Below are 23,179 nucleotides of genomic sequence, written 5' to 3'. Positions count from 1 at the left end.
CACCAACAGCTGCATGTGTCGCAAAATGAGGTGGGTGTGTGGACTGTCATGGTGGTGAACAGTACTTGGCTGTCATGGCAGGCTTTCGATGATGGCCATATGTACATGTACATAGATATATTCGGCACGATCAGGGACACAAATATGTGTCCGATGCAATGTAATGCTGTGGGGTGTCGTGTCTACATGATGGTCCGTGAACGGTGGTGTGGACATCTTGGGGTACATGTTCCTTTGTCGCATGCTGCTGTTCTGATGTCGGATCATTCTGGTGTTGTGTACTGTGTACATTCTAATTTGGCTGTGGATCATGTCCATCATCCAGCTCTGATCCATTCTATGGTGATTCCCAACACTCCTATGGGGGTGCCGTGCCGGTGACGTGATATCGTACCCCTGCTGTCCTCTGTGAATTCCACTTCCAGGGGTGGGTCTCCAATGTGGTGCCAGGCTGGGGGATGCCACAATGTGAATGTGCAGTGTGCCCTCGGATATGCACTTGCGGTTGTGGTGTCCGCCAATGAGTGGTGCTGGTGTAGTGTGCCTATCCCTTGTCAGTTGGTGTAGATGTAGTGTGATGTGGGTGCCTTATTCTGGCAAAGTGAAAATATGTTCATATGTGCCGTTGCCCTGGTTCTTTGGCAGGTTTGTTGTCAGGGTGAACAATGTACAATGGCTCCATCGTTTCTACGCAGTTGGTTCATGCAGGCACCCACCCTGTGGCACCAGTGCACTTGCATGACATAGTCAGATGACTCAACAGCCAACCAGACAGGTCATCCTGCATGTTGGGCCATGTGGCGCGGTAGCGTGCTGACCTCTTTCCTTTTCAATCGACCCTCCCAGGTCCAACTTGGGGCCCTCCTCTCTGACATCTTTTCCTCCACCTGTGGTGTTCCCCAGGGATCTAATCTCCCTCCCTGGCTGTTCAACCAGTATTTGGCACTCCTTGGCCACCGCATCGCCACCCTCTGCCCAAACTTTCAGCGCTATGCGGACGATACCCGGCGAATTTTCAGGCTACCCTTGGCATCCTCCTCTCCTTCCCTCATCTCTGACTGTCTGTCTGATATCCAGGAATGGTGTGCAGCCAATGAACACTGCCTTAATGCTAGTAAGACTGAGATTCTCCTCCTTCCCTTAAGTTCAAAACACTATGCATTGTCCACAAGGCCTTCTGGGGCCTGTGGCATGAATACCTTCTACTCTCTCTTCCTGAATGTCTTCCTTCCCAAGACCTTTGCTCATCCGTCTCCGACTCACTCAGGGTCAGCTTCTCGGAACAACAAGCTCGGGGTAGATCTCTCTCTGCGGCAGGGGCCTCCCTCTGGAACAGCCTTCCTGCATCCCTGATATTTGAGGAGAACCATCTCTGGTTCCGGAAGCACCTCATGACCTTCCTCTTTGCTTCTGCTTTCTCTCTCCCTCTCCCCTGCTGAATTCTTCACTGAAACTGCACAGGATCTGCATCTGGGCCACTCTCGCCGACCTCGGTCCTGGGCCCAGCCACTCTCCACTTGCACTGCCTCCCTGGCAACCCCTGCACTGCGGGACTGTCTCTGTATCCCTACAGCCCCCCCTTCCCAGCACTTGTCTGCACTTACCTTGCACTTGCCACCAGCTGGCCCTATTAATTTATTTTTGGATATTCGACTTACTTTGTACTGCACTTCCCCCCTCCCCTTGCACTTGCACTTTTTCCCTTCTCACTACCCCTGCACTTGCGCGGTCTGTTTGACACCTGGCCTAGTAGGATCATTGTCTGTCTTCCCCTTGTTCCCCCCTCCCTGCCTCGTCGCGCCTTGAAACACTTGTGTATAGGCACGTTCCAAATGCCATATCATATCATATCATGTCATATCAGCAGGCCCTTTGAGTCATGTGTAGTTGTTTGGTGTCGGGCCCACCCATGTGTGCGGTTCTTGGTAGTGTTGCATTCCATCTGCACGTAGGGGGAGTGGTATTGTTTGCAGTTGATGTCCGCAACGTGCATGCCAAGCTGGTCCACATACGACCGGTGGGTGCTGTCAGGGGCACCATTGTCATTTGGCATGCCTCCATTTGCTTTTGGTCCAGCTTTACTGTTGTGTGTCTCATGGGTGGTCCATGTTGGGGATCGGTGGACCCTTGTGTGTTTGGGGATGTGTTTGGGGGGGTGTAAGGGCACTTGGATATGTGGCCGCATAATGGACGGTTGTGACATGCCACTGTGTGCTGGTGGGTGCCTTTGGCATGGGTGTGGGGCACAGGCAACACCATCACTTGTGCCGGGTTGGCACTGTACATTTGTATGGTGCTCGCTTGTCTTGTGTCTGTGCCGCAATATGGTGGTGACGGTGTCACAGTCTAGGTGGTCAGGGGTGTCTATCTGGTAGGCCTTCTCCTAGAGCGTCAAGTCATGCTACGTGTGCATGGGGGCTGCAGGGGTGGTAACGGAGCATGCACTGGTGCTGCATGCAGGGCCTGTCTCCCCCCTCCTTCTACCCCTGTGTCTCCTCAGTGGGGGGGCCTGGTGTTGTTGCAGGGGTTTGTGTGGTTGTGGACTTGATTGTTCAATTGGTGTCATCTTGGTGTGGGAGGGTGGTGGTGTGTGGGTGTGTTCCTTTTCTACTATGCCAGACTCCTGGCCTCCGTCTGTGTTGCATGTTTGCCCTTGTGTCTCTGGGTCCCACTGCTCAGGGTTCTTTACTCCTTCTCTGAGATGCCTGTATTACTCCATGCCGGTAAGGTACTTTACGGCCTTGAGGAGGACGTAATTTACGTGTGGTCCTTACTTGGAATCAGCTCCGGTTTACGCCATGGCGTTAATTTCGCCATGGTGGTGCGCGCGCGCGACCCAAGACCGTAAATTACGGCATTGTAGTTTACGGTGCCGTAATTTACGGTCTGAGGGGTCGGAATGGCATGGAGCGGAAAACCATGCCGGTAAATCAATACCGGCATGGTTTGTACCTTACCTCCAGACTCGGAATGACCCCCATGGTCTGGGCAGTCCCAAGCTGTAATTAGGTGGCATCTTAAAAATAGTATGTATTTAAAATACCACTTGTTTATGCCATTAGCAGCAAAGATGTCACGAGGCCCTTAGTGTTGTGGGAGCTTATCACAGGTGAGCCTTCCCATGTGAAAGGGTATGTGGTACGTGGGGGCTGTTTGAGGCAGATGCAAGGATCTAGCATTTGAACGGAAGATGGGAAGGAACAGGGCAATTGGGACAGTACTGGTCGGTACACCGAAAAGCTGGTTTTTAGCCAACGCTTATTTGCAATTGGTGGCGAAGGGTGAAATGTGGCTTGCCCAAAATCCAACCAATATAAGTCAGTTGGCAGAGGCAGGATGGCAATGTGCCTGTATTGCATAAGATTTTCTCCGGTGAAGAGCGATTTTGAAATATGATTGCCCCGGCACAAAAATGCATTCCTGCATTTACCCATTTGCACATGGGCAATTTATGCCCCATGCAAAATTCCATGCAGTGGAGCAAAATAGGGACAATGCTGGCCATATCGCCGAGTTCCAAAGTGAGCCTTAGTCAGTAGACCACATCTCCTTCAGGGGTGGCGGGCTGGTCAGAACATTACACATCCTTCTGAGGAGTTCAGGTAATCTCTGAAGGGGCATAAATTGCCAAGAATGACAGAGCCAGGAATACAGTCTGTGGAAAATCTCACCAGACAGCGGCATTCCCAGGCCGGGACAGCATGCCGTGAGCTTTATAGCGTGTGACAAGCCTAAGCTTTGTTTAGACTTCCACACCATGCTTCTGTGCAGTTCATCCTTCCAGGCCCTGTTTTGTTTTCATACACTTTTTAACCCTGAGGGTTTTTTTTTTCTCTCTGCGCAGCAATACTACGAGGTGCCGATAGCGATGAAGTCTGTGTTTGATTTGGTGGACACCTTCCAGGCACGGATCAAAGAAATGGAAAAACAGAAGAAGGACGGCATCTCCTGCAAAAAAGAGGACAAGACGCGGTCACTGGAGAACTTCTTGTCAAGGTACACCTCTTGGCCTGCTTCAGAGGCCTGCTTTCCACCGTATCAAGCGTTTTGGGAAAAGTGTTGGGAGTAAAATGATTTGTTAGGGAGTAAAAAAAAAAGTAAGTCCAGTTCCCAATGAGAGTACTTTATAAACTGTTACTGAAAAAAAATGTTACTGAAAAACTGAAATATTTTTGTCATTTCTATTTCTTTGCACCTAGTTTACTTCTTCCAATCAGGCAGTTAAAATAGTAGTTTTCTTCCTTTCTACGTGCATTACTGGTTCTAACATATCCAAGAAGCTCTGTGGGTGAAAGTAGGGGTGCAAGATTCTGCATGTCTTTGTACTCCCTATTTTTATTTTCTGGGAGTATTTGCCAATTTGCATGGAGTACAAGTGGCCAATAAACACCTTATCTGCATACATGACAATTTGTGGCTTTTTACAATCATAACTTGTTACAAATCCACAATTGGCATGAGTACATTTTCTCTTGTTTTTAGGAACTTTTGCATTGCATCTCTTATTGACAAAGGGGGCTTGGGACCAGTGGCGTAACACAACATGTGTGGGGGTCCCACTGCGACCCATGCAGAGCATCTACTTTTCCAAGCTCGGCAACAAAAGCACAGTCCGCGCTACACTCTGTGCCGGCCTGGACCAGCACTCATGCACAATCTACTTGATGATCATGCTGCTGCAGGGGCATGTCGCGCGCTGCACTAGGTGAAAGATCCAAGTATGTGTTTTACCTAGCAGAGAAACAAGTGGGCTGTGCCTGGCTCCTGACACCCAAATATACAGCCAACTCTGTGCCTGGCCAGTAATATTATGCACACAAATGTTACCATAACATGTTCGTGCTGACTCTGTCAATATATGCCAGTATCCCCATGTACGAAGATTCTCCTGTTGGCTTTGCCCTTAATGCTAGTGAAAATCTGCTGCCACAGAAAGAGAAAATACATTATTGCTGCAACCCTCAATCTATTCCAACACTATTTTGAGCTAATATTTTTTTCTCAATCTGAATCTTTTTGCCTGGCTGGGATGCTGTTCGTGCTTCCCAACAATGGGCGAACTATTTTCTTCAGGAAGAGTCTGAGCTAGCACAGAATCATCCAAACTGCAGTAGTTCTGTGGTACCAAACTAAAGGAAATGTCCAATCAAGGTTCTTTGAAAATAGTCGTTAATCAAACTAAAAACTACAAGTAAATCATAAAACTAAAATAACCCACCCCTAAAAAGGAAGACACAGAAAATGCAGACTTTTAAAGGGGAGGAAGCTTTCCGTGTCTGAAGGTTCACTCAAATTATATGTCTTAAAAAGGTAAGGAGTAGAGTCTCAAATTGTCACTAAGCTCTTAGAACCAGGCCAGGGAGACAGAACCACTGTGAATACCTTTCTCTATTTCTTGGGTGGCCAACAACATCGAACCGGGTGACTTAGCCCTTTGCAGTTTCGTCAAAACAGAGTCCAGTTGAGTTGGATGCTATCAAAGGATTGAGCTGGCTTTGAGAGAGTCAAGTCAGTTTGATGTGGTCCAGTAATGCAGTGAGTTCCTAAAGCTGTGATTGGCTCTTATCATCTGAAGAAGAGGCAGGTGATGGTCTACGTGACGGCTCAAAATGGTCAAGTTGATTTGATGATGGTCAGGTGATGTGATGCGATTCAGCAGCCACGATTGACTTGAAGAAGGCAGGCAGGTGATGGTCGAGTCAGTGGTTCGATAGCTTGTAGCAGTTAAAAAAATCAGTGATACTGAAAGGCTCTGGGGACTTTCAGTGGCTCGGAAATAACTCAAAAACAGTTGAGTCAGCTTGAAAGCAGTTGAAGGTGGGAAACAGAGCCTATAGCTCTGATTGCTTTCGGATCCCCGACAGGGTCTCCAAGAGCAAGGTGAGTCCTTCTTTTGCCCTTGCCAGCCAGGAAAGTTGTCAGACAGCACTTCTAATGACTGCCATTTTCAGGGAGCAGAATCTAGTCACCACTTTTCAGGCACCAGACAGGCCTTATCCAAACACCATTTCACCCCAAATGGTCCTCTAGGATGGGTGAGTGATGCATTTTGCTCCATCCTTTAAGTCTTTAATGTCAACTCTATAGTAGAGGAGTTTAGGCATACTGTGCCCCTATATAGTTTCAGATGAAAACCTCTTCTTCTGATGTCCAAATATGATTCAACTAAAGAAGGGTTTCACCCCCTTACATCGTTTATTTGCCACACTGGATTGATCCATTGCAAGCCTTCTGTAAATTCAATCCCGGGTGCTTTGACAAGAGTCTTTACTGTGTGATTTTAATCCCAGAGGGCTTTGTCAGCAGGAAGTAGGAAGGGAGCACAGGAAGTGTGAGTGCCCTAGGAAATCCCAGGATGGTGGAACCCCACTCTTGGCTGCAACTGCTCTCTTGTGCTACCCTAACAGCTACATCCCCCTTATTTGCCTTACATCAAAGTAACAACAGAAATGTCCACCCTGATGTGATCTCTCCATTGTCTTGTAGGGCCTTCCTTCCAAACGGTGGCTTCCCACTAGCCACCCTAGGGGGGAATTCTATCCTTTTAGCAAGATGACAACCCTCTGTAGAGATAACAAGTGGGAACTTCTAAGGCTTAACCCAAATTATTTGTTTGGGTGAAACTCAGCTCCAGACAAGGCAAACTCTTACATGTGAATGAGTCAATGAAAAGCAGATTGGCAATACAATGACATGAAAATGGCTGTGGCCAGTATAATTATATATTCTTCTGGAAGACTACATCACACCTGACATGATTTATATGTATTTATTCATGTGCCACCAGGCTTTTTGGGGTACATAATTGTATGTATAATTTGGATCAGGGTTTTCCATGCTTATGGGCATCCCCTGGCATCCCCTGGCTGTTGCATCTTTGGATTCCAGCAGGCTGTTTGCAGGAATGCACATGTTACTCTATGCTGCCAAACTACAAGCCAGCTGTTAAGGGTGTCAATAGACAGTCCGAGCAGACTTCCATTTTTTAACTATACTTTTTAAGTTGGGAGCATTATGAAAGTGAGGTCTGATTAGTAGACCTCACTTTCTGAGATAGAATTATCAGCCTCATTTTGTATTTAAAATCAAATGATCTGGTGTTGGTATGCCCCCACAGATGGCATTCTCTCTGTCGCAGTGGTGCTGTCAGCAATGGCTGCAGTAGCTCTAGCACACATACACCTGAAAACGTGTCTCGTGTCAATGTGGAGAGAGAGAGAGAAAGTGAGACAGAGGCAAGGAGGGAGAGAGAGAAAGAGAGTACAGATAGACAGCTACATCTGCCTCTTATACACAGGGTACAGCTCGTAGAGTATATCAAAAGACAGAAAACAGTTAAAGATGGTAAAAAGATGCTGCAGGTTTTGAATGCATTTACTAGAAGAAATTAATAACATTGGCACTGATTCATAAAGGTTTGCACTTAAGTAAATGAGATGCCCATCAGCATCTCAGGTTGGCACCTTCTTCAAAATATCTGATTCACAAAGCCTAAAACTGAAGCACATTGGTGGCGGCTTTGAGCCTATGTGAGATGCTCCTGTGCAAACGAGATTCACACGTGTTTGTGGACGTGCATCTCTGATATGCTGCATGCACCCGATGTGAGGCGAAACTAAAAAGGGCTACATGCTAGAAAGCAACAGGAGAGCAGGCAACATTTCCAATATCGTCTCATGTGAATGTGAGGGGGGTTGGATGCTCATCACTACACTGTGCCGCTCAAAACCAAAAGAAAGCCACAACTAGGCATGGTGTTAGCAGCGCAGGACAGTGCGGTCATGTTGAACGATGCAGTTTCTTCAACTCTAGAGCTTCCGGTGTCTACGGTTCCAGGAGCTATTGAATTGTATTGGGTTCCTGGTTACGGCCCTGTTCTCACCAGGTAGGTAAACGTTTCATAAGACAGAGTGAACAGGGTCATAGAAACCAAAAACACACACTCCTATCTTTGAATAAAACAATTTCCGCAGTATTTGCTGGTTATGCAAAGGTTTTACTGTACATCACAGCAGGATGCAAAGGTTTTACTGTACATCACAGCAGGATGCTTTAATTATTTTTCATACATAAACAAATCAACGAAAGATGCAATTAGTGCCGATCCATATTCATTGTCTTGGATCCATTGATTGAGCGACAAGTACAAACCCTGGGAACCTAGAAGGATCGCATGGGTAACATATTTCAAACCAAACAGTACACAGTGCTTAAATGCAACAAACATAAAACCAGTGTGAGAAGGACACTGAGACTCAAAGTCATATAGTCAACACGACTGTGTTTCGGCCTTAGGGAGCTGAATTTACAGCCGTTCTTGTGTGGGCCTTCATCTGAACGGGAAAGGTAATGGTGGGAGATTCCTGCGGGCTCTGTCGGGAAAATGGACAGAGACATGTGTAAGGGAGTGCGTGCCAGAATCTAAATATGTACTACATATCATTAGTTGGGAAATGGATGCATTATTAAAGAAAATAAACTCTCTAAAGGGGGACATATCTGCCAGATCTTATCGTGATGTATTAGTACCACCGCGAGTGGAGGCAGACCGTCTGGACTATTTCAATAGTTCCTTGACATGCGTGAAGTGCCATACCAGTGCCGGCCAGTCAAATCTGTATGAGAAAACCAGTGCTGTCATTGTAGCTGCACTATGTGTGAAGTCAGAGTCCAGTGTTTCCAAGAACTCCTCAAAAGCGAATGACATCTTACCTAAATTCAAAATACCAAATCCAAAATTCATTCTTGGGTGCTGGCTGATGGGAAATAATATCTCCACGCATTAGCAATGGTGCGTCCACAGAATCACACCCGCACAGAGACACATGAAACAAGTGTGTCCCCTCATTAGGTATAGCAAAAAATGCATCTGAAAATGCGTATATGCGAGTTTATAATCGCACAGTATACGGTAAAGGAGCGCCAGTATGTTAAAACTGTGCACTTTCAACCCAGCCAGCGTGCACACATTTGTGCATTTGCACTCAAATTAGAAACAGTGCAAATGTCTTTACACTGTATATGCTCTGCACTTACACGATTGATCATGTGCAAATATACCATAATCCCTGCCACATCTCGGGAAGGTTCTATCCTGTGAGCCCCTCCTCTGTATTCATTTTTTGGTGTAATGTCTTTTTTTATGAATGTCAAGTTATGAATCGCATTTGAACATACCTACTATCGCCTACTTCACCTCAGCAAACAGAGGCAAGAATTTGGCGATGTCTAATTCTTATCTTTTTAGAGATGATTTCAAAACAATGCTGTCCCTTTACCCACAAGAGAGGTTTGTAGGTATTAGAAGTGGCATCAATTCGCCAAAGTCATATGTGTAGTGGAAGTGACGTCAGAGGAAGTAACATTACATGATCTTTGACACGGTTAGATGTGATGTTACAGAATCAAATCTTACTGAATCAAATATTACCGAAATTAATTTGGGGGGGGCAAACTCCCCGTTTCCCTACATTTTGAATCCCACCGTGACCCCGCCCCTCCCCTTTTAACCCCATATCTATGTATTTTGGGGTATTTTTCCGGTACAATTTGATTCGGTATTTTATTTTCGGTAACATCACTGGGATACCCTTTGACACATATGACAGGCAACCGCATAGCGTTTTTTTAAACAACCTTTATTGGAAACATGAGAGTGCAGTACGTTAGTGATATTTCATTGATTAAAGACACACACAAAAGCAGCTACTAAACGTAGAAACCTATAGTGGCTATATTGGTTAGCTCAGACACATCACTCCACCAGGATTACGTCCAGGCTCCAGGGGTGTTGCTAGGTCTGGAAAAGACCTGGGGCTATGCTGATGTCAGGACTGGGGGCTATCTAGCCTTTTGGTTGTAACTCCTGAGATTCTATCTGGGGCTACAACCAAAAGAGCAGGGGCTAGAGCCCGCTTACCCCCCCCCCCCCCACTAGCAACGTCTCTGCGTCCAGCTACACAGGAGTAGCAGCTGCCTCCTCTGGCTTCCCCATCATCTCGTCCCTCACCATCTATGCATTCACATTTCAGCTGGAGGAGCTTTGTTAGCTGTTTCTTAGACCAAACGCATTTTAAACACATATTCCACACTGAAAATATTGTAAACATTGGCGTGGGCCCTTTAGAAATTGTAAAGATCAAGGATCAGAAGAAAGGAGTGCATCGTCCTGCATGCAGGAAACGCACACATTTCCTATAAATACAGATGTGTGCATGTTGATGTAATGTGTGCGATAAGGTGTGCAGAGGCTCGGTTACAAGGTGTGCACAGCTGGCATATCTCCAATGCTTAAACATGGAGCATTTTGCATCGTGGCACATCACAATAAACATTACTCATTCGTCCCAAGCATACACAGGCGCTTTGTCGACCCACACCATCTGATAGCATGTTCCAGCCCTGTGTGTATGTGAAGTACACAAGAACGGGCCTTTTGTATGGGGGAAACAGTGCACGTTCGAATTGAACCACATTTGCTGCTTCCTTAGCAAGGAATGGATCAAAAAGGTTTTGTTCCAATCCATCAGAGATTTCTGCATCAGGGTAAACATTGAGTAACCAGAGTGTGCACTATGTTTGCTGTTTGCGTAATGGCAAATGGGGCGTCATTGAAGGATTGCCCCATGTTTTACATCTGAAACGTGGAGCAGTGTGCTAGCTCTGTTCGAAGAAGTAAGTGCAGATAACAAAAAACGGGGCTGCTGGAGGTGCCGCAGGAACACTCTGTAGCAAATACAGGAGGCCATTTTGAAAAACCTTGTTATTTGCACAGAGGGCTCCTGTTCTGTTGGCATGTACATGTAAATAGTCCCCTCTATGTAAGTTTCTTCATTTGCACTTACACATGCAAGAAGGAGTAAAAGACATGTGGGAATCGCCTTTAGGGCCTCTTTTCACACTTCATTGTACACATTGTGTAAATGCCGCCGGCAGTCACACATTGGCAGGCTGCATTTGCAAAGGATTCCTATGCAACAAAGACTTGTTCCATTGTTTGCGCCGTACAAACTCTACATACTACGGCACTAGTCTTTCACTGGCTATTACTACTACACTGCCACTCTTTTTAAAAATGAAGTATGTATTGGGTTTGTGGTTAAAATCAAACCTTACACAGTTAAATCATATAAATTCATCTTATATTAGTACCCGGCAGGGGCTGGGGGTGGCAGCCTCTCTGCCAATGAGGAGGCTCGGAACAGGGGCATTACCAGCAGCAATCCCTCCGCTCTGAGCAGCCTCATGGCTAGAGGCTGCCATCTTACCCCGCTGGGGAATGAGCTAAGTGGTGTCCCACTTCCCCTCTTCCCTCCCTCCTCCCCATCCCCAGAATTCCATCCCCGCCCCCATCCCCACTTAACTTCGTTTAAGTCCATTTTGGGAACGGATGCGCTGGGAACACTTCTGTCCCCAGTGCGTCAGCTACCGATCTGCGACCGGCCATCATGGAAAGGAAGAAGGGACTAATAAAAGTCCCTTCTTCTTTTCCATGGCAGCCATTTTTTTGTTTACCTTTTTAATGGACTCCACGGAAAGAAAGAAGGGACTACATGTAGTCCATGCTCCTGTTTCCATGGCGTCCATATTTTGGTTTACTTTTTTTTCCAATGGCCGCCATGGAAAGGGAAAACGGACTTCTTTTTCCCTTCTCCGGTGGGCATTTTTTGTAAAAAATGTGTAATGGTCCAAAACATCGGAGCATTTTGGAACAGAAAAAAAATACTTTTAGTACCCCAGTCTTGTGGGCCGGGGTACTAATAGCAATAGGCCCCTCGCAGGGGGGGCATTACCACTTCAGGTAATGGCCGGGGCCTTCGTAAGGGGTTCCGTGTGTTAATATCCACACAAAAATATTGCCATACAATTAACCCAACAATTAACCCAGGAACCTGCGGGGGACACCCCTGCAACCCCTATTTTTTTTAAAAGGGAGCAGGGGACACTCCCCGATCCCCCGCTCCTATTTACCTCATAAATTATCCCCATAATATTACCTGATAGCCGTTAAGGCCCTCGCTTCACTCGGCACTGTAACTATGGGCCCCGGGCATTACCTGAAGTGGTAATGCCCCCCTACTCGGGGCCTATTGCTTAATTAAAGCAATTTCCATCTCAGTCATAATAAACCCAAATAGGTCATTCACTTTAAAAACTCGTTATTACAAAAAAAAAGTTAATTTAACTCATGCACATTATCCTAAAAAGTGAAATACTCTAATACATGATCTCCCACTTTAAGCCACAATCATTGCTACCCTACTACCACCTGTTAATCTTGACCATATATTCAATGAAATCACCGCTGAAACAGGGTGCACACATTTGTCCCAGATAAGGAATTCTCCTCTGCATAAGTATGGGGCATTCCATAACCAAATGGTAAAGTGATTCCATCAAATTTGTTCTACACAGCCTACATAAGTGCTCCACTCTTTGTAACCCAATTCTCGGGACAATAAGCACCAAAGTATGCAGAGAATTCAGCGAAATTTCAGATACCACATATGAATAATTTCTGAAGTTAATTGCTTGAGGTACGGCCCCAGGGACTTTTGATTTGGTATAGAGTATCAGCAAGTCCTTATAGATCTTAAAACTCGCCTAATCTGCCTCATGCTCTAATCTGTCCCAAACCCTCCAACTTGATTTAATCACAGCCAGTGACAAATCAGCTTCCAACAAATAACCTTCACAGACTCACATAAAATCCATCAGCGACATCTCAGACTCAATTCAATTCATAGCCCATAATTTTGCAAAGAGTCCCCAACCCATTTCTTATTTTGAAGAAGAGCCTTGATCTATTTCACTTATATTGCGACCACCACAATTGCCACCCCAGCTTCAGCCTGAGGACAGTAAAGGGCATGGAGGGGAGGACTTAACACCGCCCTTCAAATCGTACCCTCTTGGACATCAAACCATCTCCCCTTACTAGTGCGAATATGCTCTAAGTTGTACAACTGTGTGGGCGAAACCGTGGCCCTTTGAAATACATCAGTGGACACAGTGAGAACACGCACATCTTTGCCTTAATAACCTTCATTAGAGGAATGAGGGCTAGTGCCTTAGCTGCTGCCCTTTCCGGACGCCATTTTTTATGTCGCTTATTGGCAAACACATACCCAAGATAGATGAACTGATTTACTTCTTCAACCCATTGATTAACCATCAGAAGCTTTTGCATTTCTTATTCTTTCTAACTGTCGTAATTCTAGACTTTTCTGGATCAATAACCAGTCCATTCTCTGTGATATATTCTACAACCCGGTTCAATTTATGTTGCAGTCCGAATGGAGTTGGATCCAGCAGGATTATATCATCTGCCTATGAATCCAGACTGGTCACATATAAAGAACTACTCAAGACCCTGGTCACCTTGGTCAAACAAAGGGACAGGAGAAGCCCATTAACTGCAGTTCCTATACTTTTTCTGAAGCCAGTCTGGAATATACTCAGCCTATTGGTAGCATCAGACCAACTAACCAAGTCCTTCCAGACCAATCCTGCCAAAACGTGAGATGAAGTACCAATCAGGGTGATGGGCCTATAACTCAGAGGCGAGTCCCTATTCCCATTCTTATAAATGTGCACAATAGTTGCCACTGCCCAAGACCTTGGCAATATTAGAGTAGCGGCCACTTGAACAAAGAGCATATATGAAATATCGGTCGATAGGATATCACCTTTTAAAAGGGTATTGGGAATGCCCACATGGCCTAGAGTTCTTCAATTTAAGAAGGGCACATGCTATCTCCTCCCTCTCAAAATTTCCTTTCCACGGGCTCGTGGAGTGAATGGAAATAAGTCCTTTATTCCCATTAGCGCCCTCATAAACTGACATGAAGTATGCCACCGACACTGTTTCCGGAACACAACACGCCTTCCGTGTAACCTACTTGTTTCCATTGTCACTGAGTACTCGCCAGATACCCCTTGCGTCCTTGCTCACAAGTGCAGTCATCGGTTCATGATTACTCTTTGTATGGGCATGTACTCTATGGAACTTAAGGCAGTTCTTGTGATGCTGCCAAATTCTCTTCACTTGCGCGCCCTTTTCAACTAATGCAAAAAAACAAGTTAGTCCTGACATATGGAATTTCACAATGGGGTCAAAATCTACTCTCCCCATCCTACCCAAGGGCCTATTCATCCAATATTTCCCCATCTGCACGATGGGCTGCCAATTGATCAGCGTGTTTGAAAAACACATAGGAGAGTAACATATCGGTCTCTGGTCAATGTCCAGGCATCCCAATAACCCCGAATTCCTTGATTCACTTTAACTGGAATCAGACAACACTGAGATACTCTGTTTCCTGCAGGGTTTACGAAGATGTCCACACGTCTGCCCTTCTTACCGTTTGCACCTACCCCCGGCCATCTAAATTGCGTGGTAAGAAGTACATGGTCACTGTAACCTGTATCTCTACTTCAAAGGACACTATGGCACTCATTACGAGTTCGGCCGGTAGCCATGCCGCCGAAATCGCATCCGTGTCCGGGTCCTCGGAATGAGGACTTATCGGGCCATTCCGAGTTCGGATGGCCCGGTAATTCCTTACTCAAGGACCCGGACACGGTCCTTCCCCATTCCCATTTCAGCTCCCATAGGGCTGAATGGGAATGGGAGAGGGAGCAAACAACGGGCCATAACAAGATGGCCAGTTGTTTGCTCCCTCTTCCCCTCGCGGGACCCGGTAAGCACACCTGGTTTTCCCAGGCGTGCTTACCGTGTCCCGCGAGGGGACCTCGTAATGTGGCGGAATGGGTTGAACAGCGCCGTCACCTTTTACGGCGCCGTTTAACCCGTTCCGCCAGGGTCGTAATGAGGCCCTATGTCACTTCTTTGAAGTCTGGACACAAATATATAATCTCGTATTGAGGAAGAGACTGGACCAAACCAAGTTGCTTGGGAAGGTACGTTCCCATTCATTTCATGTAGACCCCACCTAGCCGTAAGCCTTGCACACATTTTACTTATACCCTCCTTTTTCCCACCCCCACCAGGAGATGCTATATTCCCACTCTTATGGCTGTCAGTTTCAGAAAATGGTTGCCCTTCCTGCGGACAGGCAGAATTCAAACTGCCACCCACAATGACAATCAAGTGTTTTTGCATTTCGTTTTCATTCTACTTATCAAAACCTCTTGCACATCCATAACTAGCCTCTGCACATTCTCCACCTCCGGGTTAATGTAGACACGTATCAATACACATTCATTACATGAACCCCTGTGCCAATAGTCAGATTGGAAACCAAGCAAGCACCTGAGGCATAGTTGCTAGAAGAACAATCCCATCCCGCATTATTTTTCATGGCATTTAAAAGTCCCCCAAAAGGGCGACCATAGGTTCCTTTGTTGGCTTTTTTGGCTCCAATTATGTAGTCATCTATGGTGGTTGAATCAATCAACCAAGTTTCCTGTAGCAATATTATTTCAAACTTTTTCAAATAATCCCCATGCTCTGTTTCTAAAATCTTTTAAACCCACATGAATTCCAGCAGAGGAGGAAGAGGGATGACACATTAGAAGCCTGGACGTTGCCGCCCTGTTGAACCGAGTGTAACAGCTGGACGTTGCCGCCCTGTTGAACCGAGTGTAACAGCAAGCCAGGACCAGTACTCAATGCCATTTGGCCCCTGGCCAACAATACCTTGCCTCGGTCCTTCTTCATTCAGTCTACAGCATAGATTAGAGATACGACAAATCACTCCATCCTCTTTACCCTTCATTGCTTTGATGCCAAGAGGGATCCGTGCCCTTTGCCTGTAGGCCTCATAGCCCCTCTATAGAAACACCTGATGAGCAGAAAGAACTAAATCAAAAATCAACTGCAAGTAAAAATGAACCTTACACTACCCCAGACAATTATCGTCATATGACTCCACCAGCCTAAGATCAGCTGAGATCGCCCCCAGTGTGGGAATCACCCTAAAAAGGGCCAACATTCTCAATCTCTTTAGAGGAATCCCAGATACCCCTCAAAGATTGATTCAAAGCCTAACACCTGAGGACGCTTAACCCCATCCGTGGCCCCGCTCATGGTTATAGTACCACTCCAAGCTTGCCACTCTTTCCTCCTCCTTCCGTATTTTACTTTCTTCTTTGGCTCCCCTTCCCCCACATGCCGGTTCACCCTAGCACGTCTGCGATGATACAGATGCACAAGGTGGTTGCTCTTCCTCCCTAGCAAGTATGGCTTCCTCGGCACGGCGCTCTCCCACATTATCCTGCACAAACTCCCATTGAACTGTGCCCATTAGATCGAAAAAACTGGAGAATATCCTTATTTTTCTTAACGTTTTTCTTTTTCCTCATCATCCTTTGGGTGTCATCTCACCCACCAACCCTTGATCCTCCGCCCTTTCTTACACACCACCCCGCTCCCTTCGCATCACATCCTTCATGGGTTTAGAATTAAGTTAAGGATAGCTATGTACTTCATTCTCCTTTTCATCTTCATCCACCCGAGGTAAATCGCGCTTCTCACGGCTGGATGTCACCCTTAACATTTTCCATAGAACCGTCCTGCATCCTAGCTGAGCACCCTTGAGGGCTGGTCTTTGCTTTTTTGTTTTTTTTCTGTAATGCCTTACATGGTTTATATGCTTGACCTTATTTGCAAGAGAGGAGCTCATAGACCCATTCAATTCAGCCAATTGCCTCTCCGTCAGTCCGGCATCCCTCTGGACCAGATTGGGAGCTTCTTCCGCCTCTTTCCTATTGGGCAACCCCCTAAGAGAGGTCACCATTGACCTTAACTCAATCAGAGCTACCGTATGGGATCTTATTTCCATACTAATGTTATCATATAAGCGAACTATGGCTTGTAAAACCAAGTTCAGTGCAGCCAAGGAACTCCCTCCCAGTGACACATCCGGGTGGAGAGAGTCATCCCCATGAAAGCGCAAGGAGCCCCGGGAGCCCAGACAGGATCCACTGATATTACTCTCATTGACACTCATCCCCCCAGTATCCCCTGAAAAATGTAAATTGTGGAATGCACTTAAGCGATTGTGTGTCATTTCCAGCCCTTCAATTTCGTCTTCCAAACTAATGCATGCATTCAGCAACAATGTATTATTGAAGTCCTGAGGGACATTAGGAGGATTCACATCTGGCATTCTTGCAGGTGATATAGGAGTAGGATCATTACTGGGAAAAGTCTCCCTGAGTATCAGCAGCACGGACATCATCTCAACCTATTTGAACCACTTCACTGTAGGTCTTTGTGGCTATTTGTGGGGGGGAAAAGCTGTAATTTTCTTCCCAGCCACCAGAGGAATGTCTCTCCCTTTCCCATTACACAGGATGGTATTAATTTCCTTATCCAGCGGCGTCCCCTCACTACTCCTTGGATGGTAACAATTGTCGCGCCCACGCATTGTGTGGCCCAGTTGCCCGATTATATGAAGGATCGCTCCTGCCTGCTTAAATAGTTACAATGAGTTCAAACAAAGGAAAGACAAACCGGCCGGGATAAGCACGGGCAATGACACCAATCCTTCTTGTCCGATTCCTCAACATCCTGTATTGAAGTCAGCAACTCTCACCTCTTCAAACTGCTTTGGCTGCCATTGGCTCCACTCCTTTGCTGCAGACCCAGGTCTCTCTGTAGGCTTGAACGTCCCACTTTCATGGGCAAAATGCTTAAACTGCACTTGCTGTGCACTTGCGATGCATGTGATTTCCCTTTTTCAAGCCTCCCCTTGAAAGGGAGGAGTCCACATCAACAGCACGTGAGGCCAAAAGGTACAAGCCCAAGCAAGGGCACATGAAGTGAGAAACCCTGCATTGGGGTAACCCCAGCAAGCACGGAAGAGGCCGAGGTACAAAGGAAACACGAGTATAGCCCCTACAAAGGAAGGCCACCCAGGCACGGTCCCGGCCCGGAGCGGGGAGAGAGCCTGACAGAGGGGGGCGGCAGAGGCGCAATACTTAGCTCGGAGGAGATCACAGAAAGCCAACACGCAATCCAGATACACTCCTCGAACATGTCAAGGTCGAAAGGGAAGTGCAGCGCCACCCAGCAGACCCCACAGACCATGAAGCAAGACGCAAATATCCTTCAGATGTGGTTGACAGACTCCACGGCGCAAGCTAAGGGAAAGACCCAGGAAGAGCTGCAGGGAGAGAGTATGGTACCAATACACAACCAACAACCACCCTCGAGAGAGGACATGCAAACATGGTTCCAGGAATTACAGGAAAAGTTCATGTTAACAGTGCAGGAGCAATTCACGACAATGAAGGTAGACATGAAACAGGCTGTGCAGGAGCTGAAGGTTGAGGTGGCCAAAATGGAGGAGAGAACAGACGTACTGGAGAGAGCAGTGCAGGGTATTGAGGAAGAGACGCAACAGGTCAGCGAAACTCAGGAACACTTGATGAGACTCACCCATAACCTGGAATTTCAATGCGAAGACCTGGAAAATCGCTCCAGAAGGTCCAACATACGCATCAAAAACATGACGGAATCAGTCCTGGACAAAGACCTTAAGTCTGCAGTGAAGGAAGTTTTCAGGGATATTCTAGACGCTCCAGAGACGGACACAATTGGAGTGGACAGGGTACACAGGGTCGGGCCGAAAAGATCTGGAGCACCGGGAGAGAGACCACGTGATGTCTTGGTTGCTCTCTCCTCATACCCTCAAAAAGAACAGATTTTGAGAAGGGCTAGAGAGATGGAACATATCAAGATGAATGGACAAGAAATACAACTATTTCAGGACTTAGCCCTGGTCACAGTGCAGAAAAGAAGAGCGATGGCCCTATTGGTCAAGGCATTGGTGGCGAAACAAATCCGATACAGATGGACCTTCCCGTTTGGTCTGACCTTCACTTGGGAGGGGAGACTTGCCAGAGCTATTTTCACATTTGTGAGAAAAAGAGGGCCTGATTTACAAAAGCGTATTTCAATGGTAAAATCCTATTGAAAAAGTTCTCCAATTTAAGCATTTCTTCTGCATAGCTTTCATTTTTGCACCCGAGAAAATCCCTAATTAGAATTTAATCAGAAACCATTGAATGGGTTAATAGTCTGAGGCATTTTGCCGAGCAGAGCCTTTGTAAAATTGTGGACGTTATTTTCTGAAAGCAGGCCCATGTTCTAAAGATATATTTGTGGCATTTTCAAAACCTCATTTCTCTTGGAAACATAAACACCAGCAGCAAAATATAGCAGTGGTGTCGTGACCTTTTTCTACATGAAGAGGTCTGCATCATATCAACACCCCCTGAACCCCTCGCCAGCCCCTCCCCCGTTCCAACAGGCGAATGGCTGCTTTATTTCAATGTCATGCAATTGTTTTAATCACTAATCACTTTTCAAAAAGACTACTTGAGGTTTTTAAAGAGCTAGTCTTGATGAATGAATGTGTTCCATTTTGGCCAAGAAGGCCAGGTTGAGCTGGCAACTTTCCAGAGCTATAATCACCGAGAATCAGCATTTTTGGGACTGGTTTGCGTCAGTTGCAGAGGGACAGTAAGTAGACGTCAGAGCTGTGTCGGAGATGGTCTGTTTGTTTGATTGTTTGTTTATTTGTTTGGTAATGCGCACCAAGCTCTTAGGTAGACGGGCACAACAGAGGTAAGAAATCATAAAACTTAGTTACAGTAGAAGGTAGCAATCCATAGATCAGGTAATTGCACAAGAGGGAAAAAAGATACAACATAGTGGGTAGTTTTGAAAGTGTGGTACATTTTTACCCATTTGAGGCCATATATCTATTGTGTGGCTAATAAAAAACGATTTGAAACCTACCACAATATGATTTATATAGGCTAGCCAAGGTCTTACAGTATTTGGTTTATTTATTTATTTTATTTTTTACATATTTTAAAGTGCCCAAGGGCATCAGGGTGCTGTTGCAACCGGTTACACTGAAAATAGTGATTTCAGTTTGTAGTTGGAGGTCAGGTGCAAGGTTGTTCCTGTTTAGGCGAATAGCCAGGCTTTTAGAGCCTTTCGAAAGGGCCAGTAGGAGGTCTCTGCTCTCAATTCCGGCGATAGGGAGTTCCAATGTTTAGCTGCGACTGATGGGAAGCTGGAACCTGCTCCTCTTGACCTTTTTGTCTTAGGCATCTTTAGTCGATTAGCATAAATGGTCCTTCCCGGTCTGGTGGGCGTGGATCTTTCAATGTTTTTGCATAAGTATTGTGGAGCATTGTTGGCATTTGTGCGTGATGGAAAGAGTTTTGAATATGATCCTTTCCCGATTGGTAGCCAGTGAAAGCAGTTGTGAAAGGCAATGAATGGATTGCAGACCATCAGCTGGTCCTTATCTACAATCATGTCTCACTTGAGTAATTTAAAGCAGCTATGTTTGCCTACAAAAGCTTCTGGATGAAAGGTAATGGGTTAATTAAAGTGTCAGCTACTTGACTACAGGTTTTTGCTGCAGACAAAGACTAATAGTAACATGTTGCTATTGTATTGGCTTGCCTTGGGGTGTTATTGATTGTATTGGGATGGCCTATCGAAAATTGTATTATCTGAACAGTGTTTGCCTACAGGAAAGCCAAAAGTGCTGGCTTTGCCAATGCTCCTTACAAAGGGATATTGGATCTGGCGCCGCGTGGCCCCATTCTGTTGCCAGGTAGCTTCGGGAAGTGCTTGGGGCTAGCGAGAGGTAATAACTTTAAGCGTCCATTTTAGGGGTGGCCATCTGGTGGAAGGCAGACGCGTCTAACCTTTCATGTCATCTTGTTCCAATTAAAACTAAACTATAGTCGAATTATTGCCTGCCTGTTTACCGGGCCCATGTAGTAAACCACTCTACACAAAAGAGCGTTTGTCTACTGAAAACGTGGATTTATTTATGAAGAAGTTCTATTTTTACCGCGTACATGTACACTGCGCGCGCTGCTTTTATCCGCCTGGATTTGCAAGCACCGCGCTTCAATCTAAAGAAGGTGGACGGCCAGTCAGCGCAACCCGCGCGCTATTTTCCATTTTATTGCGCAATCATAGGAATTATGCCGTGAGGTACAACGGTGCACTTCCAAACCCCATCAGCAAAGTGCGCCAACAGCTTTTGTGCATTTGCAATGAAATTAGCCCCAGTGCAAATGTCTTTTTTTACTGTATTTGCTCCGTTGCTAACCTGATGTTCATATGCAATTATGTGGTATTCAAACCATTTAACTGGGCCTTCTAGAAAAGGCTATACAATCTTAGGAAGGCCGCCATCTTATTGAAAACGCCATGTGAAAAACATGAAAACTTTGTCGAATTTACTGGAGCTACTGCAAAGTGCCGCTTTTTTAGCAGACTGCAAAGTGACAAGATTACATGGCATACTTGCATTACGAAAGGCCGGTATGTGTTCATATTCTCAAGAGGAATTCCTCGCCTTGTTAAAGGACCTGGTCCATTTGACCTGGGCGTGAGTCTTCATGCATCCAGTCAGACACTTATATAGTAGCCAGTGATTTTGTCCTACTGAAGTCCTGATCATATTTTTTAGCTATTACTTTTTTAAATATCACGCTTGAAACTAAATTACTACTGCTTCTAAACGCTGTAATGACGGATGATATGCCTGCATGCATGAGTAACCCATGGTCTTTGCCTTCTGCACTGTGTCAAAATGCTGTATTGTCTTCTTGTTGCATGGAAGGGTGTGAGTGGGCTCAGGAAGAGGTCACCAATATGCATCCTACTACCAGGTGTTGAAATAAATCAGGGGTCTGCAACCTTTGGATCACCAGATGTTTTGAACTACGCCTCCCCTCAGCTCTAGCCAGCAACGTCAATGGTGAGGGATCATGGGAGTTGTAGTCCCAAAATTCAGGAGAGCAACAGGTTGCAAACGCCTGAAATAAATTATTGTGGTCAAATGTTTAACCCCTAGGAACCATTTCCAGTCGAGAGGGAAGGTTGTTGAAGGGGTGGAAGAGACTATGACTCTGCTGAATCAAATTCCGGGGTACCAGTTGTCCAGGGGTGACTATCGGTTTCTAAACCTGTCATGGTCCAATGCTCTCTGCCTAACCTCCTCCTTCTTGATAGGCGTCTTCCGTAGCTCATCAACTTCTTCCCCATTCCTGCCCCTCTGGCCCCTCTGACAGGTGTACCACACTCCTGTACCCCTCCTCAGAAGACCTTCAAAAGGGCCAACTTACTCCACTTAGCTACCCTCAACTCTCGCTCTGCCGTCAAACACTCCTCTGACATCTGGCACCTCCTTGAGGACCTCAACCTAGACGTCCTCGCTCTCACCGAGACGTGGTTCACTGCCAGCGCTGTCAAAAGTTTTGACACTCTCCTCCCCATAAGGGCTATAAGATCCTCTCTAAGCTCAGGCCTAACTGGCCTGGGGGCAGAGTGGCCCTGATCTTCCCTGAGTGGGTCCCTGCTATGATCATACTCACTCAGGCCTACTCCTCTTTCGAATGCCTTGTCTGCAGGCTTGGTGTCTCTCCTGGCCTCTCTCTGACTCTGGCCATAATCTACAGGCCCCATGGCCAGGTCTTCTACTTCCTCTCAGAATGGGCTCACCTCACCTCCTCTCTTCTGGCCTCCTCTTCCAAGCTTCTCCTCAGAGACTTCAATACTCACCTTGACTCCTCTGATGCGCCTCTGGGCTCTTTTACAACCTCTGTGACTCTCTTTCCCTCTCCATTCTTCCCTCCGGTCTGAGACAAACATTGGATGCTCTCATCTCTTCAGACATCTCCATCTCCAACCCTCTCATTTCTCCTCTTTCCTGGTCTGATCATGCTCTCCTGCCCTCTCAACTGGACCTCCTGGGTCCCCCGGCTAACCCCTCGTCCGTACTGCCAGCCTCCTTCTCCATCATTCGCCCTATGGAGCAAGTGTCCGTTGACACTTTTGCCACCACCTTCTCTCCTACTACTGCCAGTGACTCTCACTCTGACACAGCCCTCACTAACCTTCAACTCTCCATTTCCAACATTCTGGACATCCTTGCCCCTGTCATAAGGATCCGCATGAAACTTGCATCCAAGTGCAACTCTTGGTATGACTCAGACCTGGCCGCTCTGAAATGCAAGTGCAGAGCTGCTGAGCAGAGGTGGCAGGCTTCAAGCACATCCTCTGAAAAACTGGCCTGCCGCCTTCTGCAATGGAAATACAGACTCTCCATCTGCTCAAAGAAGAGGCCTATATCCAAGCATGCATCTCTGCAGCCACTGCAACATGGCTGAA

At 46.4% G+C, this 23,179-nt stretch overlaps 1 protein-coding gene across 1 annotated transcript in view; it reads left to right on the top strand.

Moving 5' to 3' along the window:
- CCDC80 (coiled-coil domain containing 80) overlaps positions 1–23,179 on the top strand; it is a 487,864-nt gene that overhangs the window by 221,944 nt on the left and 242,741 nt on the right. The window contains exon 5 of the mRNA XM_069636489.1: positions 3,845–3,996. Within this exon, the coding sequence (XP_069492590.1) occupies positions 3,845–3,996 (152 nt within the window). The remainder of the gene's footprint in view (positions 1–3,844; positions 3,997–23,179) is intronic.

The sequence above is a fragment of the Ambystoma mexicanum genome, chromosome 7p (assembly GCF_040938575.1).
Source record: "Ambystoma mexicanum isolate Mex_15411 chromosome 7p, UKY_AmexF1_1, whole genome shotgun sequence".
NCBI lineage: Eukaryota > Metazoa > Chordata > Amphibia > Caudata > Ambystomatidae > Ambystoma > Ambystoma mexicanum.
The sequence above is the reverse complement of the archived record's forward strand: the minus strand, read 5'-3'. Positions and strand labels throughout refer to the sequence as shown.